The sequence below is a fragment of the Oncorhynchus tshawytscha genome, linkage group LG19 (assembly GCF_018296145.1).
Source record: "Oncorhynchus tshawytscha isolate Ot180627B linkage group LG19, Otsh_v2.0, whole genome shotgun sequence".
Taxonomy (NCBI): Eukaryota; Metazoa; Chordata; class Actinopteri; order Salmoniformes; family Salmonidae; genus Oncorhynchus; species Oncorhynchus tshawytscha.
This window is the reverse complement of record NC_056447.1, coordinates 43950231-43971838: the sequence shown is the minus strand read 5'-3', so window position 1 is coordinate 43971838 and position 21608 is coordinate 43950231. Positions and strand designations below refer to the sequence as shown.

Below are 21608 nucleotides of genomic sequence, written 5' to 3'. Positions count from 1 at the left end.
TATTGACTTCGGAGACAAAAGCAACTTTTAACCTTGTGCTGGCTGACCACAGGGGTCCACTCAACCCCTCCATGCTGATTTCATGGCTGGGCTCAGGACGAGGCAACTGGGCAACACATCTGATTCATCAGGCCAGAGATAAAAGAGGGATGTCTTCACATCAACATCTGATCTACCAGTCCAACTGTCAATCAGGCTAAAGCCTTTAGACACCAAGGCAGAGTCTGTCATGTAGACAAGCTGGAATCCAAATGGTTCACATGCCAGAAAATAATGGTCCTCATTTTGAATACTTCTTTCCCACATCGATCAAAATGACTGTCATGTTTAAATTTCACCCTGGTGTTCTTTTGCCCTTGTTACTAGATCACTGATGCATTACTGAGATAGTGAAGTCAGGAACAGCCATAACATTGAATCCTCTGCGGAGGGCACTTTGCAAAGGAAGTATGTAATCATGTTTGGGAATTGCTGAGCCAAACCACTGAAATTAACAACTCCTACCATCAGAGCAATACAAATGAACACACACACACACACACACACACACACACACACACACACACAGAGAGAGATGGTGCAGAAGCAAGGTCAAGGACATACCTGTGGCTAATCTGTGTTCCCCTCAGGCTGGACATGGTCTCCTCCAGGTTCTGCCTCAGATCAGCAATGTCCTTCACCGTCCGCAACCGCCTGGCCTCAGGGTCTTCACCTAGGAGTAGGGGACGGGGGTCTGTTAGAGACAGTCCACCTGAAACAGCTGCCACGTCAAACAACACACATGGCACAGGCTTGTGAGTAAGTACATCCTCATAAATGCGCATATTTCCTGCAAAGATATCCATTAACACTTGAAACAGACCATTCACAACAAAAGGGTCCTTAACGTTACATAACGTACTGTAGCCAATCAAAGCCCAAACCAGAAAAAACATGTGTACAAAAAACTCCATAGGAATTCTGGATGCTTTTGAGGAAAGGAAACATTGAAAAAGTCCTTCACATCAATCAGAACAGGGTTTTCCATCCTGGTGCTGTACAGGACAGTGTCGGGAAGGAGAAAAGCTCAGCCCACTAATTCACCCAAAGCCTTTTTCCAAATTAAAATGAGCCGTAGGTGAGTGGAGGGTTTTGCAGGGCAAATTCAAATGTCAAGGCACTCCAGGGGTGCTTGGAGGAAGCCCAAACGAGCCCATTCACAGGGCTAAACCAACCCTTTATAACGCCACTAAACCCTTACAGGCAGCTCTGCTTTGAGAGCAGCCCTTTGATGGAGGGTTTGTAGAACTGTTGCGAATGTAACGAAGAGAGCTGACAGAATGTGTAGCAAGCAGAAATAAGAGAACATGCTCTGAATGCATTGAGAGCATTAACAAACATATTGTTCTGCTAGTGAATGAAGCCGCGTCTAGTCCAAGAGGTCTGGGAAGTTAAAAGGTAAGCAGCGCCGAAGACCACAGGCAGAGGGCAATCCCCCCCCCCCCACACACTGTCATGTTTCTCAAATATGTCCAGCATAGTGAGCAGGATCTCCTCGTTGAGTTGAGCGATCCCAGACACAAGTGTGCTGCAGGTGCACCTGGTACAGCTGGCTCCGCCTCTTGCTGGACACCTCCACATAGTTCTCCTCCCAGCTCTGACCTCTGACCTCCTGGCAGTCTGTTTCAGGGTCACAGCACCCTGTATGCCCACTTCCTGGTCTCTCCACCACAGGGGTGTTTGGCTCACTGGCATGCGTCGTCTAGTTTCGTCTGGGATTGGTCTGTTGGGGATGTGACAGGGTGGCTGGTTGTGCTGGCTGAAGCCTCCCAGGGTAATGCTGCCCAGAGAGAGCCTGGTTCTGCTCCTGTCTTGGCTTTGCTGCTGCCACTCTTAGCAACACCCTCACCACTTCTGTGAGGAAGCACGTCTTCTCTCTCCATGTAGTCCTTACTAGTTGCTCCAACTCCTTGACACTTTGATAAGTCCTGTCCGGGATATGTCCAGTCCGGGATAAGTCCTGTCCGGGATAAGTCCTGTCCCTGTCCGGGATATGTCCAGTCCGGGGATATGTCCTGTCCGGGGATATGTCCTGTCCGGGAGTCCAGTCCGGGATAAGTCCTGTCCAGGATAAGTGTCCAGTCCAGGGGATAAGTCCAGTCCGGGATAAGTCCTGTCCCAGTCCGGGATAGGTCCTGTAAGTCCTGGGATAGGTCCTGTCCGGGATATGGTCCTAAGTCCTGTCGGGATAGGTCCTGTCCGGGGATAAGTCCTGTCCGGGATAGATCCTGTCCGGGATAAGTCCTGTCCGGGATAAGGTCCTGGTCCTGGGGATAAGTCCTGTCCGGGATAGGTCCTGTCCGGGATAAGGTCCTAAGTCCTGGGATCCTGTCCGGGATAAGTCCTGTCCGGGATAAGTCCTGTCCGGGATAAGTCCTGTCCGGGATTGCCACAACCTCTCCATGACACATTATGATTCTGATCGGAACAGAGTGTAAGTAGATGCTTGTTTTCTTGAATGTCCTTCAGCCCAGAAATTACAGAAAGAGAATGATGTAGCTGCCACACCTACCCCAGCGCTGACACACCTACCCCAGCTCTGACACACCTACCCCAGCGCTGACACACCTACCCCAGCGCTGACACACCTACCCCAGCGCTGACACACCTACCCCAGCGCTGACACACCTACCCCAGCGCTGACACACCTACCCCAGCAGCGCTGACACACCTACCGCAGCGCTGACACACCTACCCCAGCGCTGACACACCTACCGCAGCGCTGACACACCTACCCCAGCGCTGACACACCTACCCCAGCGCTGACACACCTACCCCAGCGCTAACCACTCCTCCTGTGGCGACTGCTTTATATTTCCTCAGAGTGATGGAAGAAGGGAGAAAGGCCTCTCCAGTCATCCACACACACACATACACACAGTGTGTTTGGTGAGGAGCCTTGGCATCTCCATGACATCCACAGCCTTTAACATGCAGATGAGCTCTTTCTGTTCCATTCAGTCAGGACCTGGCCTTTCTCTCCCTCCTGGCTGACATGGTAGACACATAGACACAGAGCCCTGGCTGGGGCTGCCTCAGGACAACATTCCATCACTTCACCAGTCAACTCTAGGGTCATATCAAGCCTCTCTCTCCACTCTCTCAACAAATCATGCAATTCATACAAAGATCAACTTTTAATTTAATTTTTCCAGTGTGGCAGCAGAGCAGCGCTCCAAATGAACGGTACCAACCCACTTACTTCCTGGCTGAGAAACTCAAGAGTTTCCAAGTGAGTTTTTCCATTCACTCTGTATGCAGCATTAACAGTGCTGTTAATTGCATTCAGACAGGCTTTGTGTGGGCACGCCAAAGCATTGTGAACTTTGAGGCAATATCTCTGATCCATCACGAAGAGGCTAAAAATAATCCACAGGAAACTGGGCCTTTTGTTCTCCATGGTGGCATTTTGATGCACTCCTCACTATTTAGTATTGACATGTTTAGCTGGGAAGAGAGACCCTCATTTGTGCCTGGGAACAACAAGAGGCTGAATTTGTTTTTCCCTGGGACAGGATCCTTTGTTGCTAATGAGATATTTGCCAGTTTGTGAAACATATTACAGTTCACAAGAGTCTCATCTTCTTAACATTTAACGTAACAGTGTAAAAAATACCAAAGAAAAACTGATGTGGAAATTGAAGTCATGAAGCACAGTATGAAAATGCCCTGTTTCAATCAATTGAATAACCACTTAGCAATCACATTATATCCAGTATGCTTGGAAGGATATAGGATTTAACCAGTGAGACAGACATTGTGAGGTACAGCTACACACATACTCTGAATGTAAATCATAGTGACCCAGTGTTACCTGTGAGGTCCTCCTGGGAGTTGTCTGCTGACTTGCTGATGGCTGCAGTCTCTCTGTGACCTTCCAGTGACCCCGCTGCCTCCATCATCATGTCTGCTCCAGTCACATCAGGCTGAGACCTACAGGACAGGGCAGGAACAACAAGACAATGAGGAGCGATACAACAGAGTCAGTCTGCCTCTCTCTGCGCTCCATTAGGAGTAAAGAGTTCCCACTAAGTATATGTAGTTCAGTCCTCTCCAATTAGTCATTGACTATAATTTAGAATTACACAGATCCTGACAGTCAGTTAAAATGTTTGAGACGTGGTATGTATAAAATGTTTGACATTGTGGTATATTCCTACTATTAAACTTTGAAAGCTCAAATTCTGTCCATCAAAGCAGCCATAGTACCTGTACATGAATGGTGCAACAGTGGCAGTGTTGGGGTGGTTGTATTGCTGCTGAGGATGAGGTAGCTGGACACTGATGGTGTTGCTGGCTGTGGTGGCCACTGGGGGAGCTCCGTTGGTATGGTGGTGTTGATGGTGAGACCTCCCTTCAGAGGAGGCCAGGCTGGAGCAGGAGCTGGAGCTTCTGCTGTCCAGCTGGCACTTGTGCACCGAGTGGCCACCACCCCCACCGGCCCTCAAACTGCTGGGCCTGTCTCCATCTCGACCAGAAGAGGGCATCCCTGAGGTCTTCCCTGCCTTGAACCCTGGCTTTTGTATTCCGCTGTGTGCTGCTGGGGCTGAAACCTCCTTTTTGCCACTGCCAGCCTTGCCTCCTTTTGGGATGAGGCTGGGACTCTTAGCGTTCCTCTTGGGCTCCGCTGAGCCTGAACCTACTCCCTCCTGCCTGGTGTCATCCCTGGGCTCCTCCTGCTCTGTGACGAACCCCCGCTTGGAGCCTCCCTCCCGGGCCTTGTCCTTCTCCTTCTCCCCAGTCTTCAGAGAGCTCTTCTGGGGGGTGAGGGCCCTGCCGAAGGTGCGCTGGGCAATGCCCTTCAGGGCAAGCTTGGGGCTGGTCGCCATGACACTGGGGGGCCGGGAGTTCCCCTCTGCCTCCTCTAGGTGGTCACTGCTGGTGGGACGCGACTCCATCGACTCCGTCTCCTGCCCTGTCGGCCTGTCAGTCAGGACTCCAGCTGCCTTGGAGCCTCCTTTGCTGTTGAAAAGCTTGAATTTCTCCAGCATGGACTTCTGGGCGATGATTTTAGGGAGGACCTCTAGGGGTGTGGCCGCGGGCTGCCTGGTGGGAGGGTCCTGTTTGACGGACAGCATGGAGGAGGTGGTGCTGTGCTTGGTGTTCAGGGACTTACTCCTCCAGGGCTTGCTGCTGTTGCCTGCATTGGGCTGGGGGTTGGAGGAGGAAGAGCAGCCATTGATGGGCCCTGGAGACAGACCGTGCTCAGAGGCCGTGGTGCTTCTCTCTGTGGAGAAACCCAAACAGAGGCAGGGAGAGATTTTTATATATTTTTTATTTAACCTTTATTTAACCAGGTAAGCAGGTACAGTCATTAACACAATAGTGTCATGACGTTGCCCTCTTTGGGTACAGCATCACCATCCCCCGCTCTCTGCTTCTACAACCAGACTGCTGTGGTCAGAGTGAGGTCGTAAATTCCTAGGGAAGACCCTGCCATATGGCCACACAGTATAGAGATAGAGTGAAGTTTCATAGAGAACAAAGGAATTTCTTCCACCTCACAGAACTTGAGGTCCCGAACAACGTTTACGTTCAGGAGAAGGTATCAAAGATCGGTGAAGAATCCAGCAACGAACTGGTCCGTTTGTTACAACTTGGGGAAGCTCATGGGAGACGGTGTGGCCACATTACCATAACGCTGTTTATATAATAGCCTCAGATCTAACTCACCATTGTGATCTCTACAGTGCTGTCGGGACACTGGTATATTCTTATTTAGAAGACCATTTTTAGGAAAACTGCCATTTTACACATCCTCTCTTCTAGCTCAAAATGAAAACACATACAAGCTCAGATCTGAATCTTGTTTTATGCTAAGAGGCCTGATCTTGAATTCCCTCCAAGCCAACCTAAAACTGCAGAACCCGATGTCCCTGGACGAGTTCAAAGGACAAATAGATGAACAGGTTGTTTAGACATGTAGTTGTTTCTAGTTGTCACTAGTTTGTGTTGCCTTGTTTAATGAAGCATGTTGTGTACATATGAATGTGTTCTTAATGGACTGGACTGGTTAATATAGTTAAGTGATAATGCCTGAAAAGACAGTGTTTGGAGGATATGTTGGCACAGTGTTGTTAGGCCGAGTGGAGATCAGGATTATAAATTGCATGGCTGGGCTGATGAGACAGTGCATTGCACAGTCAGATGGAACAGAGAAAATAGGCATTTTAACTAGAGGTCGACCGATTAATCGGAATGGACGATTAATTAGGGCCAATTTCAAGTTTTCATAACAATCGGAAATTGGTATTTTTGGGCGCCGATTTGCCAATTGTTTTTTTATTTTTTATATACCTTTATTTAACTAGGAAAGTCAGTTAAGAACACATTCTTATTTTCAATGACAGTCTAGGAACGGTGGGTTAACTGCCTTGTTCAGGGGCAGAACGGCAGATTTTCACCTTGTCAGCTCGGGGGATCCAATCTTGCAACCTTACAGTTAACTAGTCCAACGCAATAACGACCTGCCTCTCTCTCGTTGCACTCCACAAGGAAACTGGCTGTTTATGACTTCAAGCCTATCAACTCCCGAGATGAGGCTGGTCTAACCGAAGTGAAATGGCTAGCTAGTTAGCGCGCACTAATAGCGTTTCAAACATCACTCACTCTGAGCCTTCTAGTAGTTGTTCCCCTTGCTCTGCATGGGTAACACTGCTTCGATGGTGGCTGTTGTCGTTGTGTTGCTGGTTCGAGTCCAGGGAGGAGCGAGGAGAGGGACGGAAGCTATACTGTTATACTTGCAATACTAAAGTGCCTTTAAGAACATCCAATAGTTAAAGGTTAATGAAATACAAATGGTATAGAGGGAAAGAGTCCTATAACTCCTATAATAACTACAACCTAAACCTTCTTACCTGGGAGTATTGAAGACTCATGTTAAAAGGAACCACCAGCTTTCATATGTTCTCATGTTCTGAGCAAGGAACTGAAACGTTAGCTTTCTTACATAGCACATATTGCACTTTTACTTTCTTCTCCAACACTTTGTTTTTGCATTATTTAAGCCAAATTGAACATGTTTCATTATTTACTTGAGGCTAAATTGATTTTATTTATGTATTATATTAAGTTAAAATAAAGTGTTCATTCAGTATTGTTGTAATTGTCATTATTACAAAGAAATATATATATTTTTTTAAATCGGCCGATTAATCGGTATCGGATTTTTTTGATCCTCCAATAATCGCTATCGGCGTTGAAAAATCATAATCGGTCGACCTCTAATTTTAACGTCATAGATTAGACACTGGCTGGAATGCGGTTTTGACCAATCAGCATTCAGAATTAGATCCACCTGTTGTATAAAAGTTAAATAATAACCTACCTCTAAGTCCAGTAGTCTGCATGGGCAACAAAAAGCAGGGAAACCTATTTCATACGATACACCTTTCTAACTAGGCACTGTGATCCCAGTGTGATCCCAGCCTCCAACCTGTCATTTTACCACGCCTAAGGGAGGTGTATAAAGTAACGTGACATAGCTAGGAGACATTTACATTTCAAATCCAAACTTCAGCGGCGGGTTGTGCATAGTTTAGAGAGCCTGCTATGTGGAGTGCCTGGCAGGGAGAGTCAATCATGAAAGCCTGTCTGTTCTTGCCAACTCAACACTGACCAGTGACCACATACAACTGTCACGCACACACCTCAGCTCACAAATAACGCTCTAACAATGTTGGGGTTTGTAACACATCCATAGGGTAATCACACACATACAATTCTCTTGGCTTATCTTTTGTGGACCTCAGAGGCAGCATCGACTTGATTTGTTATCAGGCTCACCTGTTAAGCTCTTTAATCATTTACAACATATCTACTGTATGTATTAATAACCTTGGCTAGAGAGTAAGGGGTTTTAAGTCCAACATTTATCAGCAGTGTTACGTACCAGGTACTACTATATGGTAACAGTCTCCAACAAATCCTGATGCACGCAACACCTCCAAACGATTATGTAAGCTGTCTCATTCAACAGGTCCACTGACTCCTACTCTGCATATCACCGGCACATCACTGCCATATCACCGGCACATCACCGGCATATCACTGGCATATCACCGGCATATCACTGGCATATCACTGGCATATATCACCGGCATATCACCGGCACATCGCTGGCATACCCAGTAGGTATCCTGGCCTCTCTTTGTCCACCACTAGGCTCTGGTTTACAGGACATTTCTCCAGACACTTTGCCAAAAGCATTTAAAACCCAGTTAGTTCAACCATATAGTCCGTATCTTCAGCATTCCTCCCTGTGCTGTGTAATGGTTTGCTTACAGCAGCCCAGGCAGCTGCTCCAGGGTCTAACAGTCAAGTGCAGTGATAAACTGTTAACACCAATCATTTACTAGACAGGCTCACAGTGTTTATGTAGAAACACTTTAACAGTCATGAGAATGTAATTTCACATTAGTCACTCACGGCTACATACAAGTGTTCTGTTCTACCTGGTGTAACTAGAAAAACGCTAACACTTTATTTGACACATTGCATCATAACATGTTATAATATGTCATAATATGTCATAAAAGCTGTCATGACACATACATTTAGAAGTGTTGTGACATATATTGCACTATTTGATGTCTGGTTATGACCCCTACATAAGAGTGTCAAAGCCCACAAATCCTACCACACAAAGCAAACCATTCCATTGTAACTGTAAATAGTATGTTATATTGCATTTCCTAAAGTTGTTTTTCCATTGTAATTGTGCAAACATTGATGTCAAACATGTGCTTAGCCCAATTCTGTCACTGACGACTGGGATGAATGCAGGAGCAGGACAAAACACCCTCTTTGGGACTTATGACTGACATATGGTCTTGTACATTATAGGCCTATCTGGCTTATATTATTACCCTTACAACAACAAATATGTTATGTGTATAGATTCTATACATTTCCATATTTTGGAATCAAATTGTGTTTGTTCACAACATTATTATTGTAGTCCTCCATGGTTTTGCTTTAATATAGCTACATGTATATTTAGTGCTGCCACTAGGGGGAGACATTCGACCTGTTAGCTGCAGGTGTGACACCCTGATCTGGTTCACCTGTCCTTGTGATTGTCTCCACCCCCTCCAGGTGTCGCTTATTATCCCAGGTTTATATATCCCTGTGTTTCCTGTCTCTGTGCCAGTTCGTCTTGTTTGCCAAGTCAACCAGCGGTTTTCCTTGCTACTATTTTTCCCAAGCTCTGTTTGTTTCTAGTCCTCCTGGTTTCGACTGTTGCCTGTCCTGACTCCGAACCCGCCTGCCTGACCACTCTGCCTGTTCTGACAACCAGCCTGCCTATCCCCTTGTATTGTTTTGGACTTTGATCTGGTTTCTGACCTCGAGACCGCCATCTTCTGGTCCTGTTTGGACTCTGACCTGGTTTATGAACTCTCGCCTGTCCCCGACCTGCCTTTACCTACTCCCTTTGTTATAATAAAAATCAGAGCTCTACCATCTACCTCCTGTGTCTGCATTTGGGTCTCACCTTGTGCCCTTATAGCAGGTGTGCACCTCATTCGTTGGTAGAATATAAGCAGGAAGAGACACCCAGTAGAACAATTTAAATAGTCTGTGTCTCTTTATTCATCCTGTTTTCAAGTTTAACATTTATGAGCATGGTTATGTTTTTGCAATCTAGAGATAACAAGTTTATATAATTTTGATGTATAATTGAACTGTTTTGACCGAGTGATAACTAGTGAGATGTTCCCCTTCATATGAGTGTACATTTACAGTTTACACCAGAGGAGGCTGAATGGAGTACTCGGGTTGGGGTGTAGGGTTTGAGCAGAGCCGGGCAGTTCCTCTTGCTGCTCTATAGGCAAGTGCCATGGTCTTGTAGGGTTGCCAAACTAAGCTAGCTAACTTTGTATGTAAATCAATGAGACAATATGGCGTCTCAGATTAAATGTATTTTCGTTATAAACTTTTTGTCTCTTAATAAATATATATATATTTTTTTACAAACGATGACTTGTAGTAAGTGTATTTACATGAGTACATGAATCACGCTAATGATAAGTATTTTAGAAAGTAACTTTTTTATCAAATCTGTCTCTAATGTTCGCATGTCAACCGCTAACGTCAACATTTGCTAACTCAGCGCTAGCCAGCCACCCATAGGTAGATAGTAGTTAAGGGTTTTTGTTACATTTAATACACAGGCCTCTTCTATAATTTGTTTTAGGGCTGTGCGATATGGCCAAAATCTCATATCCCGATATAGGTCATTTCATATCCCGATAACGATTCTATCACAATATAGCAAATTTTCTGTAAATTCAATGAATAAATAGTTTATATAAAATTACCACATGTAAAGGTCTATTTCTTATTACATGTTGAATTATACTCAACAAATAAAAGGTACTTACTCATATTTGATTATTTCTCCTTTCATTTAGAACATTTGTGCACATTTTCAATTAATGTAACAAAATATAAAATATTAATGTATAGAATCTAAAAAGGTAAATAGAAAACACTTCAACTATAGTTGCAAACAAAATAAATATAGGCCTAAAATATAAATATATATTTTTGGGGGGGGCTTGCCTGTTTTGCATGTTATTTTGGCATTAATACGTGTCACATATCAATTTGCATTTGGTACCTTGGCTCACGAAACCCCCGTTTCTCAACCATGTAAATTGGGACCATGTCTTTGCAGATGTAAGTTGTAACAGCAGCTGTTATCTCCTTCCATCTTCGTGATTCTTTACCATATGGTGTGCAGCGGGTAAACGCCTCTTGCAACGTCTGAGTCGGGGGTTTGTTTTTAGCACGACTGTACTTTTTTCGGTCTCATCCATAGACTCTCTCCGAACTGTTTCACAGTATTATCTACGAACTGTTTCACATGATTATTGCGTAGGTGGTGAAAGAGGTTAGTGCTGTTTGAGCCTGTTTTCGGGACCGGCCTGCGGCATATTTTGTAGAGGACGGTTTTCTTGTCCGTTTCAGACTTTTCATACCCAAACCACGTCCATGCGATCGAGGTAGCTAGCCTCTCTAGGTAAGAGATCCGTGTCTCCGTGCTGTCACGTTCACTCTTCTCCATGTGTGTTTGTGTTGCGTATTTCCTTCCAAGAATGCAAAGCGTCGTCCAATTGACAAAAATATTGCCGTAAAGAGTGATTTGCAACACAACGAAATAAACGATAGAGCATAATATGAAACGATATAGGTTTTTCTATCACACGATATATATCGTCATATTGCCCAGCCCTAATTTGTTTGTACAATTAGCACTGTATACAGTATATACTGTAATGAAACAGCAGGGAGTAGGTCTCGAACCCTTGACCTTCGAGCCCGAAGTCCGGCGCGCTATCGACTGTGCGGTAAACGCATGCTCGTGCAGCAGGGTCGATTTCCACGCTTATAAACCCAGGGTCGTTACAATACTGTAGAGTGAATCAGATGTACTGTTGTTTCCTCAACAACGCATGTGTGTATTTAGTTGTTTTGCACAACTCCATCTGTGGCTAAACAAACACTAACTAGATGGTAACTAACTGTTAGTTGATAGCTAGCTTTAGCTATGAGACAATTGGATTGTAAATCTAATCTAATTTTATTTGTCACATGCTTACTTACAAGCCCTTAACTAACATTGCATTTTTAAGAAAATAAGAGTTAAGAAAATATTTACTAAATAAACTAAAGTTTTTAAAAAGTAACACAGTAAAATAACAATAACAAGGCTATATACAGGGGGTACCGGTACAGAGTCAATGTACTGGGTCACAGATTAGTCGAGGGAATATGTACACTACCAACGTTTGGGGTCACTTAGAAATGTCATTGTTTTTGAAAGAAAAGCAATTTTTTTTGTCCATTAAACAACATCAAATTGATCAGAAGTACAGTGTAGAGATTGTTAATGTTGTAAATGACTATTGTAGCTGGAAACGGCAGATTTTTTATGGAATATCTACATAGGCGTACAGAGGCCCATTATCAGCAAACATCACTCCTGTGTTCCAATGGCACATTGTTAGCTAATCCAAGTTTATCATTTTAAAAGGCTAATTAATCATTAGAAAACCCTTTTGCAATTATGTTAGCACAGCTGAAAACTGTTGTTCTAATTAAAGAAGCAATAAAACTGGCCTTTAGACTAGTTGAGTATCTCTCTCTCTCACTCCCCATCCTTCTCCCTGTTGTTCCATCTATCCCGCCCTCTCTGTTCCACATGTACACTAATTAGGGCTCAGTCAATGCACAGTGAATTCCTCATCACACAGCAGTAGCAGCCTACCACTGGCTGACTGTAGAATGCAGACTGGGTTATCCAGGTAAACCACCCAAACCGTCACACTGCTCAGTTCTGCTCAGCTCTGTTCTGCTCGGCTTTGTTCGACTGTGTGCTGCACTGCTCTGTTCTTCTCGGCTCTGTGCTGCTCTACTGCACTCTACTCTCACTAACATACATCACCGTACTGGGGAAGTACCGCCTGACTGGCTACATACCACTGAGGACCCAATCTACCAATCTAGGACTAAGATTTACAGTGAAGATACATTATAAGATCTTAAATCATTTAGTTATACCACTACGATTGTAAAGCCATGGTGTAACGTGATGTCCACCACACTATAATCAAACACAAGGGCAGGAATACACAGTAAATATAGGCTCTAGAAAGCAGAGGAAGTAACACATTTGTTATGCCAAATGTAGAACTGTGCAATACTCACAAAACGTATGTCATCAAAATGAGAGGTATTTAGCAAGCCAGATGAAATGATAGGTGCTGGAGTGCGGAAATAGTTGTTAACTTCACAGAAACGTCCATGGATTAAAGGTTGTCTGTAAAGCATACTCTTACACATAAACCTGAAACCTAAGACCTAATGTAAAATGACATCATTAGATTTTGTGTTACATTTTACTTCATGTAAATAAACCACACACTAGCCTCTACTACAACAACAAGTTAAGCTTAGCGGCACCCATGTTGTTAAATCATTACCTGCTCCTGTAACAGCATAGAAAATGATAAGATAGAAACCACGTATGCATAGGTTATCTGTTTATGTGTCTGTTTCTAGGATAACCGTCTAGACAAGATTGCTCTGAATCCAGGAGATTTGTTTTCATCTTTTTCTTTGTTGTTGCACAGGGGTTCAAATGGGTGTACCCCAAGTGGTTGGCCTCTAAAAGCACAGGATCATTTCCTCATGTACGGTAACTCACCTCTGTCACTGCTGGAGGACTTGGGCATGTCATGGTGGTTGAAGCTCTGGCTGCGGCGGTTGCTGTTGGAGGCCCCGCGATGCTTCCCCTCGCTGCCTGGGGCTGAGACTCGCGTGGTGGGGCCTGGCAGTCTGTGGGCCACACGGAAATAGTGACTAGTTAAATAAACACTGAACAGTAGAAATGCTCTTCTTAACCGGCATAATTCTAAACATCTGCTAAAGGGGATGAAATAAAATTCCTCAAATAACATTATTAAGGAGTGTATCATTAACATACAGTGCCTTGCGAAAGTATTCGGCCCCCTTGAACTTTGCGACCTTTTGCCACATTTCAGGCTTCAAACATAAAGATATAAAACTGTATTTTTTTGTGAAGAATCAACAACAAGTGGGACACAATCATGAAGTGGAACGACATTTATTGGATATTTCAAACTTTTTTAACAAATCAAAAACGGAAAAATTGGGCGTGCAAAATTATTCAGCCCCTTTACTTTCAGTGCAGCAAACTCTCTCCAGAAGTTCAGTGAGGATCTCTGAATGATCCAATGTTGACCTAAATGACTAATGATGATAAATACAATCCACCTGTGTGTAATCAAGTCTCCGTATAAATGCACCTGCACTGTGATAGTCTCAGAGGTCCGTTAAAAGCGCAGAGAGCATCATGAAGAATGTAAATCTATGGAAAAACACCTCAGGGGAGATACATGTGGTTGCACAGTTACACCAGTAGGTGGTGGTATTGAATGACCGTATGCTGATCTTTTTATAATCCATAAAAAGGTACTAGACATACACACTCACACATGGTGAAACAGACAGGTTGAGAAGCACTTCCATAATACTAAACCATGCACACAGCAAACACACCAGGATGCAAGTGTTTACATAAATAAAAAGGTCTAACACACTACAAGACTATAAGAAATTAGGTGGGAGAATGGAGAATCTTTTCAAACACTAGACTTGATGCATCTACAACAGTGTGAGTGGACTGCAGCATGCAGTGTCTATGGGAGAGAGAGAGAGGAGAGGAGTGAGAGCGAGAGAAAGAGGGGAAGAGAGAGAGAGGGGAGAGGAGTGAGAGCGAGAGAAAGAGGGGAAGAGAGAGAGAGAGGGGAGAGGAGTGAGAGCGAGAGAAAGAGGGGAAGAGAGAGATAGATGAAAGCTGACCTAGAAGACTTTCTCTGAGCCACAGAGAGCTTTAGCCCTTTACTCTGAGTGGTTGAAGCCTTGGTTGATAGACTGCATGGAGGAGAAAGAGAGGGATGGGTAGACACAATGTAAAAGCAGACAGAGATCTGAAAGCAGCTTATATGAGATCAAGATGATCATATAAATTTGAACAAGTTATGTAAAAACAAGGAGATTCAAAGAAGATGACCTGCTACCCAATGGCATGGACACCAACGTAGATGAAGCTTCACACAATTAGTATGGATGATTTAAACAACACTATCATTTGAACATGAGGAATGCATGTCACATTTTATGGGGACTGTGGTTACTCATAAATAATCTCACAGAGCTTCTCCAAACAATGGAGATCTTGCCATGTGTTGAAATGGGAGGTTGGGTTGTTACAAGGTACTTCACCTGGACAGCATATCCGATGCTGCTTTGTGTTCTGGTGCAGTGGAGCTGTGGGTGTGGGTGTGAGAGGGGGCTGGTGATCTATGGGGAGTATGTCCAGGCTGGGAGCTGTGCTTTGGCTGATGAGAGGCCTGCTGTTTCAACACCTTCTGCTGCTGCTGCTGTTGCTTGTAGCGGGACAAGCTGAAGAACAGACCCAGAATGGTCTTCAGGTTCCCATTACGAATCTCTGCAATAGGAGGAGAGACAGAGAGGTTGGTATCTTTTCCTCTCCACAGTCCGTTGTAATATGGAGTTATTCACTAGATGCTCTACATTAGCAGCAGATATGAGGGAGAGTGTCTGGTAGATAGTGGCAGTTTGACGTACCCTCTGCACAGAGCCCCTGGATGTTCACCCCTCTGGCTGCCAGGAATCCAAGGCAGGTATCAATGTTCTCAATCTGGGGGAGAGGAGAGAAGAGTCAGGGCATGGAACTTCATTAGTACAGATAGGGCAGTCATACATTAGCTAAGGCCATTTGGGGACAGAAACGAACATCTTTCTGGTAAGAAGAGGGGCGGCGGCATATGCCTTATGACTAACGTGACATGGTGTGATGAAAGAAACATACAGGAACTCAAATCCCTCTGTTCACCTGATTTAGAATTCCTCACAATCAAATGTAGACCGCATTATCTACCAAGAGAATTCTCTTCGATTATAATCACAGCCGTATATATCCCCCCCCAAGCAGACACATCGATGGCTCTGAACAAACTTTATTTAACTCTCTGCAAACTGGAAACGATTTATCCGGAGGCTGCATTCATTGTAGCTGGGGATTTTAACAAGGCTAATCTGAAAACAAGACTCCCTAAATTTTATCAGCATATCGATTGCGCAACCAGGGGTGGAAAGACCCTGGATCATTGTTACTCTAACTTCCGCGACGCATATAAGGCCCTGCCCCGCCCCCCTTTCGGAAAAGCTGACCACGACTCCATTTTGTTGATCCCTGCCTACAGACAGAAACTAAAACAAGAAGCTCCCACGCTGAGGTCTGTCCAACGCTGGTCCGACCAAGCTGATTCCACACTCCAAGACTGCTTCCATCACGTGGACTGGGAGATGTTTCGTATTGCGTCAGACAACAACATTGACGAATACGCTGATTCGGTGTGCGAGTTCATTAGAACGTGCGTTGAAGATGTCGTTCCCATAGCAACGATTAAAACATTCCCTAACCAGAAACCGTGGATTGATGGCAGCATTCGTGTGGAACTGAAGGCGCGAACCACTGCTTTTAATCAGGGCAAGGTGTCTGGTAACATGACTGAATACAAATAGTGCAGCTATTCCCTCCGCAAGGCTATCAAACAAGCTAAGCGCCAGTACAGAGACAAAGTAGAATCTCAATTCAACGGCTCAGACACAAGAGGCATGTGGCAGGGTCTACAGTCAATCACGGACTACAGGAAGAAACCCAGCCCAGTCACGGACCAGGATGTCTTGCTCCCAGGCAGACTAAATAACTTTTTGCCTGCTTTGAGGACAATACAGTGCCACTGACACGGCCTGCAACGAAAACATGCGGTCTCTCCTTCACTGCAGCCGAAGTGAGTAAGACATTTAAACGTGTTAACCCTCGCAAGGCTGCAGGCCCAGACGGCATCCCCAGCCGCGCCCTCAGAGCATGCGCAGACCAGCTGGCCGGTGTGTTTACGGACATATTCAACCAATCCCTATACCAGTCTGCTGTTCCCACATGCTTCAAGAGGGCCACCATTGTTCCTGTTCCCAAGAAAGCTAAGGTAACTGAGCTAAACGACTACCGCCCCGTAGCACTCACATCCGTCATCATGAAGTGCTTTGAGAGACTAGTCAAGGACCATATCACCTCCACCCTACCTGACACCCTTGACCCACTCCAATTTGCTTACCGCCCAAATAGGTCCACAGACGATGCAATCTCAACCACACTGCACACTGCCCTAACCCATCTGGACAAGAGGAATACCTATGTGAGAATGCTGTTCATCGACTACAGCTCGGCATTCAACACCATAGTACCCTCCAAGCTCGTCATCAAGCTCGAGACCCTGGGTCTCGACCCCGCCCTGTGCAACTGGGTACTGGACTTCCTGACGGGCCGCCCCCAGGTGGTGAGGGTAGGCAACAACATCTCCTCCCCGCTGATCCTCAACACTGGGGCCCCACAAGGGTGCGTTCTGAGCCCTCTCCTGTACTCCCTGTTCACCCATGACTGCGTGGCCACGCACGCCTCCAACTCAATCATCAAGTTTGCGGACGACACAACAGTGGTAGGCTTGATTACCAACAACGACGAGACGGCCTACAGGGAGGAGGTGAGGGCCCTCGGAGTGTGGTGTCAGGAAAATAACCTCACACTCAACGTCAACAAAACTAAGGAGATGATTGTGGACTTCAGGAAACAGCAGAGGGAACACCCCCATCCACATCGATGGAACAGTAGTGGAGAGGGTAGCAAGTTTTAAGTTCCTCGGCATACACATCACAGACAAACTGAATTGGTCCACTCACACAGACAGCATCGTGAGGAAGGCGCAGCAGCGCCTCTTCAACCTCAGGAGGCTGAAGAAATTCGGCTTGTCACCAAAAGCACTCACAAACTTCTACAGATGCACAATCGAGAGCATCCTGGCGGGCTGTATCACCGCCTGGTATGGCAACTGCACCGCCCTCAACCGTAAGGCTCTCCAGAGGGTAGTGAGGTCTGCACAACGCATCACCGGGGCAAACTACCTGCCCTCCAGGACACCTACACCACCCGATGCTACAGGAAGGCCATAAAGATCATCAAGGACATCAACCACCCGAGCCACTGCCTGTTCACCCCGCTGTCATCCAGAAGGCGAGGTCAGTACAGGTGCATCAAAGCTGGGACCGAGAGACTGAAAAACAGCTTCTATCTCAAGGCCATCAGACTGTTAAACAGCCACCACTAACATTGAGTGGCTACTGCCAACACACTGTCAATGACACTGACTCTACTCCAGCCACTTTAATCATGGGAATTGATGGGAAATGATGTAAATATATCACTAGCCACTTTAAACAATGCTACCTTATATAATGTTACTTACCCTACATTATTCATCTCATATGCATACGTAGATACTGTACTCTATATCATCGACTGCATCCTTATGTAATACATGTATCACTAGCCACTTTAACTATGCCACTTGGTTTACATACTCATCTCATATGTATATACTGTACTCGATACCATCTACTGTATCTTGCCTATGCTGCTCTGTACCATCACTCATTCATATATCCTTATGTACATATTCTTTATCCCCTTACACTGTGTATAAGACAGTAGTTTTTTTTTGGAATTGTTAGTTAGATTACTTGTTCGTTATTACTGCATTGTCGGAACTAGAAGCACAAGCATTTCACTACACTCGCATTAACATCTGCTAACCATGTGTATGTGACAAATAAAATTTGATTTGATTTGATTCCGAGTGGTGCAGCGGTCTAAGGCACAGCATCTCAATGCTAGAGGCATCACTACAAACCCTGGTTTGATTTCAGGCTGTATCACAACCGGCTGTGATTGGGATTCCCAAAGGGCTTCGTCCGGGCTAGGTTTTGGCCGGGGTAGGCGGTCATTGTAAATAAGAATTTGTTCTTAACTGACTTGCCTAGTTAAATATATATACAGTTGAAGTTGAAAGTTTACATACACTTAGGTTGGAGTCATTAAAACTTTTTCAACTACTCCACAAATTTCTTGTTAACTATAGTTTTGGCAAGTCGGTTAGGACATCTACTTTGTGCATGACACAAGTAATTTTTTCAACAATTGTTAACAGACAGATTATTTAACTTATAATTCACTGTATCACAATTCCAGTGGGTCAGAAGTTTACATGCACTAAGTTGACTGTGCCTTTAAACAGCTTGGAAAAGTCCAGAAAATTATGTCATGGCTTTAGAAGTTTCTGATAGGCTAATTGACATCATTTGAGTCAATTGGAGGTGTACCTGTGGATGTATTTCAAGGCCTACCTTCAAACTCAGTGCCTCCTTGCTTGACATCATGGGAAAATCAAAAGAAATCAGCCAAAACCTCGGGGAAAAAGATGGAGACCTCCACAAGTCTGGTTCATCCTTGGGAGCAATTTACAAACGCCTGAAGGTACCACGTTCATCTATACAAAGAATAGTCCGCAAGTATAAACACCATGGGACCACGCAGCCGTCATACCGCTCAGGAAGGAGATGTGTTCTGTCTCCTAGAGATGAACGTACTTTGGTGCGAAAAGTGCAAATCAATCCCAGAACAACAGCAAAGGACCTTGTGAAGATGCTGGAGGAAACAGGTACAAATGTATCTATAGGCAGAATAAAACAAGTCCTATATCGACATAACCTGAAAGGCCGCTCAGCAAGGAAGAAGCCACTGCTCCAAAACCGCAATAAAAAAAAACAGACTACGGTTTGCAACTGTACATGGGGACAAAGATCGTACTTTCTGGAGGAATGTCCTCTGGTCTGATGAAACAAAAATATAACTTTTGGGCCATAATGACCATCGTTATGTTTGGGGGAAAAAGGGGAGGCTTGCAAGCTGAAGAACACCATCCCAACTGTGAAGCATGGGGGTGGAAGCATCATGTTGTGGGGGTGCTTTGCTGCAGGAGGGACTGGTGGAATATTATGTGGATATATTGAAGCAACATCTCAAGACATCAGTCAGGAAGTTAAAGCTTGGTCGCAAATGGGTCTTCCAAATGGACAATGACCCCAAGCATACTTCAAAAGTTGTGTAAAAATGTCTTAAGGACAACAAAGTCAAGGTATTGGAGTGGCCATCACAAAGCCCTGACCTCAATCCCATAGAAAATTTGTGGGCAGAACTGAAACAGCATGTGCGAGCAATGAGGCCTACAAACCTGACTCAGTTACACCAGCTCTGTCAGGAGGAATGGGCCAAAATTCACCCAACTTATTGTGGGAAGCTTGTGGAAGGCTACCCAAAACGTTTGACTCAAGTTAAACAATTTAAAGGCAATGCTACCAAATACTAATTGAGTGTCTGTAAACGTCTGACCCACTGGGAGTGTGATGAAATAAATAAAAACTGAAATAAATCATTCTCTCAACTATTATTCTGACATTTCACATTCTTAAAATAAAATGGTGATCCTAATTGACCTCAGACAGGGACTTTTTACTCGGATTAAATGTCAGGAATTGTGAAAAACTGAGTTTAAATTGAACTGTATATGGTGTCACGATACAATGATAATATAAGATTAGGCTTAATGTTGTAGGAAAATCTCTGTCAAATCATTAACCATATGGCCCCTCTTGGATTATAACCAACCACTAATGATGAAAGCTGAAATAATACTGTACAATGCACCAACTGAAACCATCCTTCAGATGGTTCCAACATACAGTACAACTAGAATAGCATATAGGCCACAATTCATTCATTAACCTCTCTTCATTCAGACCTTACCACAGATCATTACATGCAATTCATGAACACCCACTAGTAACTGCAGGAAAGTTTCCCAACAATTAAAGCAACGTGTTTCAGATTAACTCAAAACTACTTCCCATCCATTACACTAAAATCCAGGAAGTTCACTTTGAGGTAGCGAGGCTTACTGAAAGACATCAATTCATAGAGCTACTCATCATTTTAATAACAACCATATTTTCCTCATTTCTGGTCCACCACAAGAGAAAAGCAATTGTATAGATACATTATAGATACATTGTGAAATGTGGGTGGTTGGAACCTGGTGCAGGGTGGAAGAGGCAGGGTGTCAGCTAGAGGGAGAGCTACATATTATTACACTGAGGGAGGTTGTCCAAGTGAAAGAGGGTCAGATAAAGAGAATGTAACTGTAAGAAAGACAGATATATCTAATAATATGAAACTATACTGAACAAAAGTAGAAACACAACATGCAAAGTGTTGGTCCCATGTTTCATGAGCTGAAATAAAACATAGCAGAAATCTTCAGTACGCACAAAAAGCTTATTTCTCTCAAATGTTGTGCAAAAATGTGTTTACATCCCTGTTAGCGAGTATTTCTCCTTTGCCAAGATAATCCATCCACCTGACAGCTGTGGCATATCAAGAATCTGATTAAACAGCAAGCTCATTATACAGGTGCCCCTTGTGACGGGGACAATAAAAGACCACTCTAAAATGTGCCGAAATGTCTCACAACACAATGCCACAGATGTCTCAAGTTTTGAGGGAGTGTGCAATTAGCATGCTGACTCCAGGAATGTTCACCAGAGCTGCTGCCAGAGAATTTAATGTTAATTTCTCTACAATAATTTGGCAGGACGTCCAACCGGCCTCATAACCGCGGACCACGTGTAACCACGCCTGCCCAGGACCTCCACATCCGGCTTCTTCACCTGCGGGATCGTTTGAGACTAGCCACCCGGACAGCTAACAAAACCTTGGGTTTGCACAACCAAAGAATTTCTGCACAAACTGTTTGAAACCGTCTCAGGGAAGCTCACCTACATGCTAGTCATCCTCACCAGGGTCTTGACCTGACTGCAGTTCGGAGTCGTAACCGACTTCATTGGGCAAATTCTCACCTCCGATGGCCACTGGCACGCTGGTAAAGTGTGCTCTTCATGGATGAATCCTGGTTTCAACTGTACCGGGCAGATGGCAGACAACGTGTGTGGTGTTGTGTGGGTGAGTGGTTTGCTGATGTCAACGTTGTGAACAGAGTGCCCCATGG

The 21608-nt window shown here is 44.6% G+C and overlaps 1 protein-coding gene across 2 annotated transcripts in view; it reads right to left on the bottom strand.

Annotated features, from left to right (window-relative positions):
• nav2b (neuron navigator 2b) overlaps positions 1-21608 on the bottom strand; it is a 143198-nt gene that overhangs the window by 58980 nt on the left and 62610 nt on the right. For both annotated transcript variants that reach the window (XM_042301720.1, XM_042301721.1), the window contains exons 4-9: positions 15217-15289; positions 14851-15076; positions 13250-13380; positions 4249-5266; positions 3854-3972; positions 604-712 (exon numbers count right to left, since the gene is read on the bottom strand). In XM_042301720.1, coding sequence (XP_042157654.1) covers positions 604-712; positions 3854-3972; positions 4249-5266; positions 13250-13380; positions 14851-15076; positions 15217-15289 — 1676 coding nt within the window. The remainder of the gene's footprint in view (positions 1-603; positions 713-3853; positions 3973-4248; positions 5267-13249; positions 13381-14850; positions 15077-15216; positions 15290-21608) is intronic.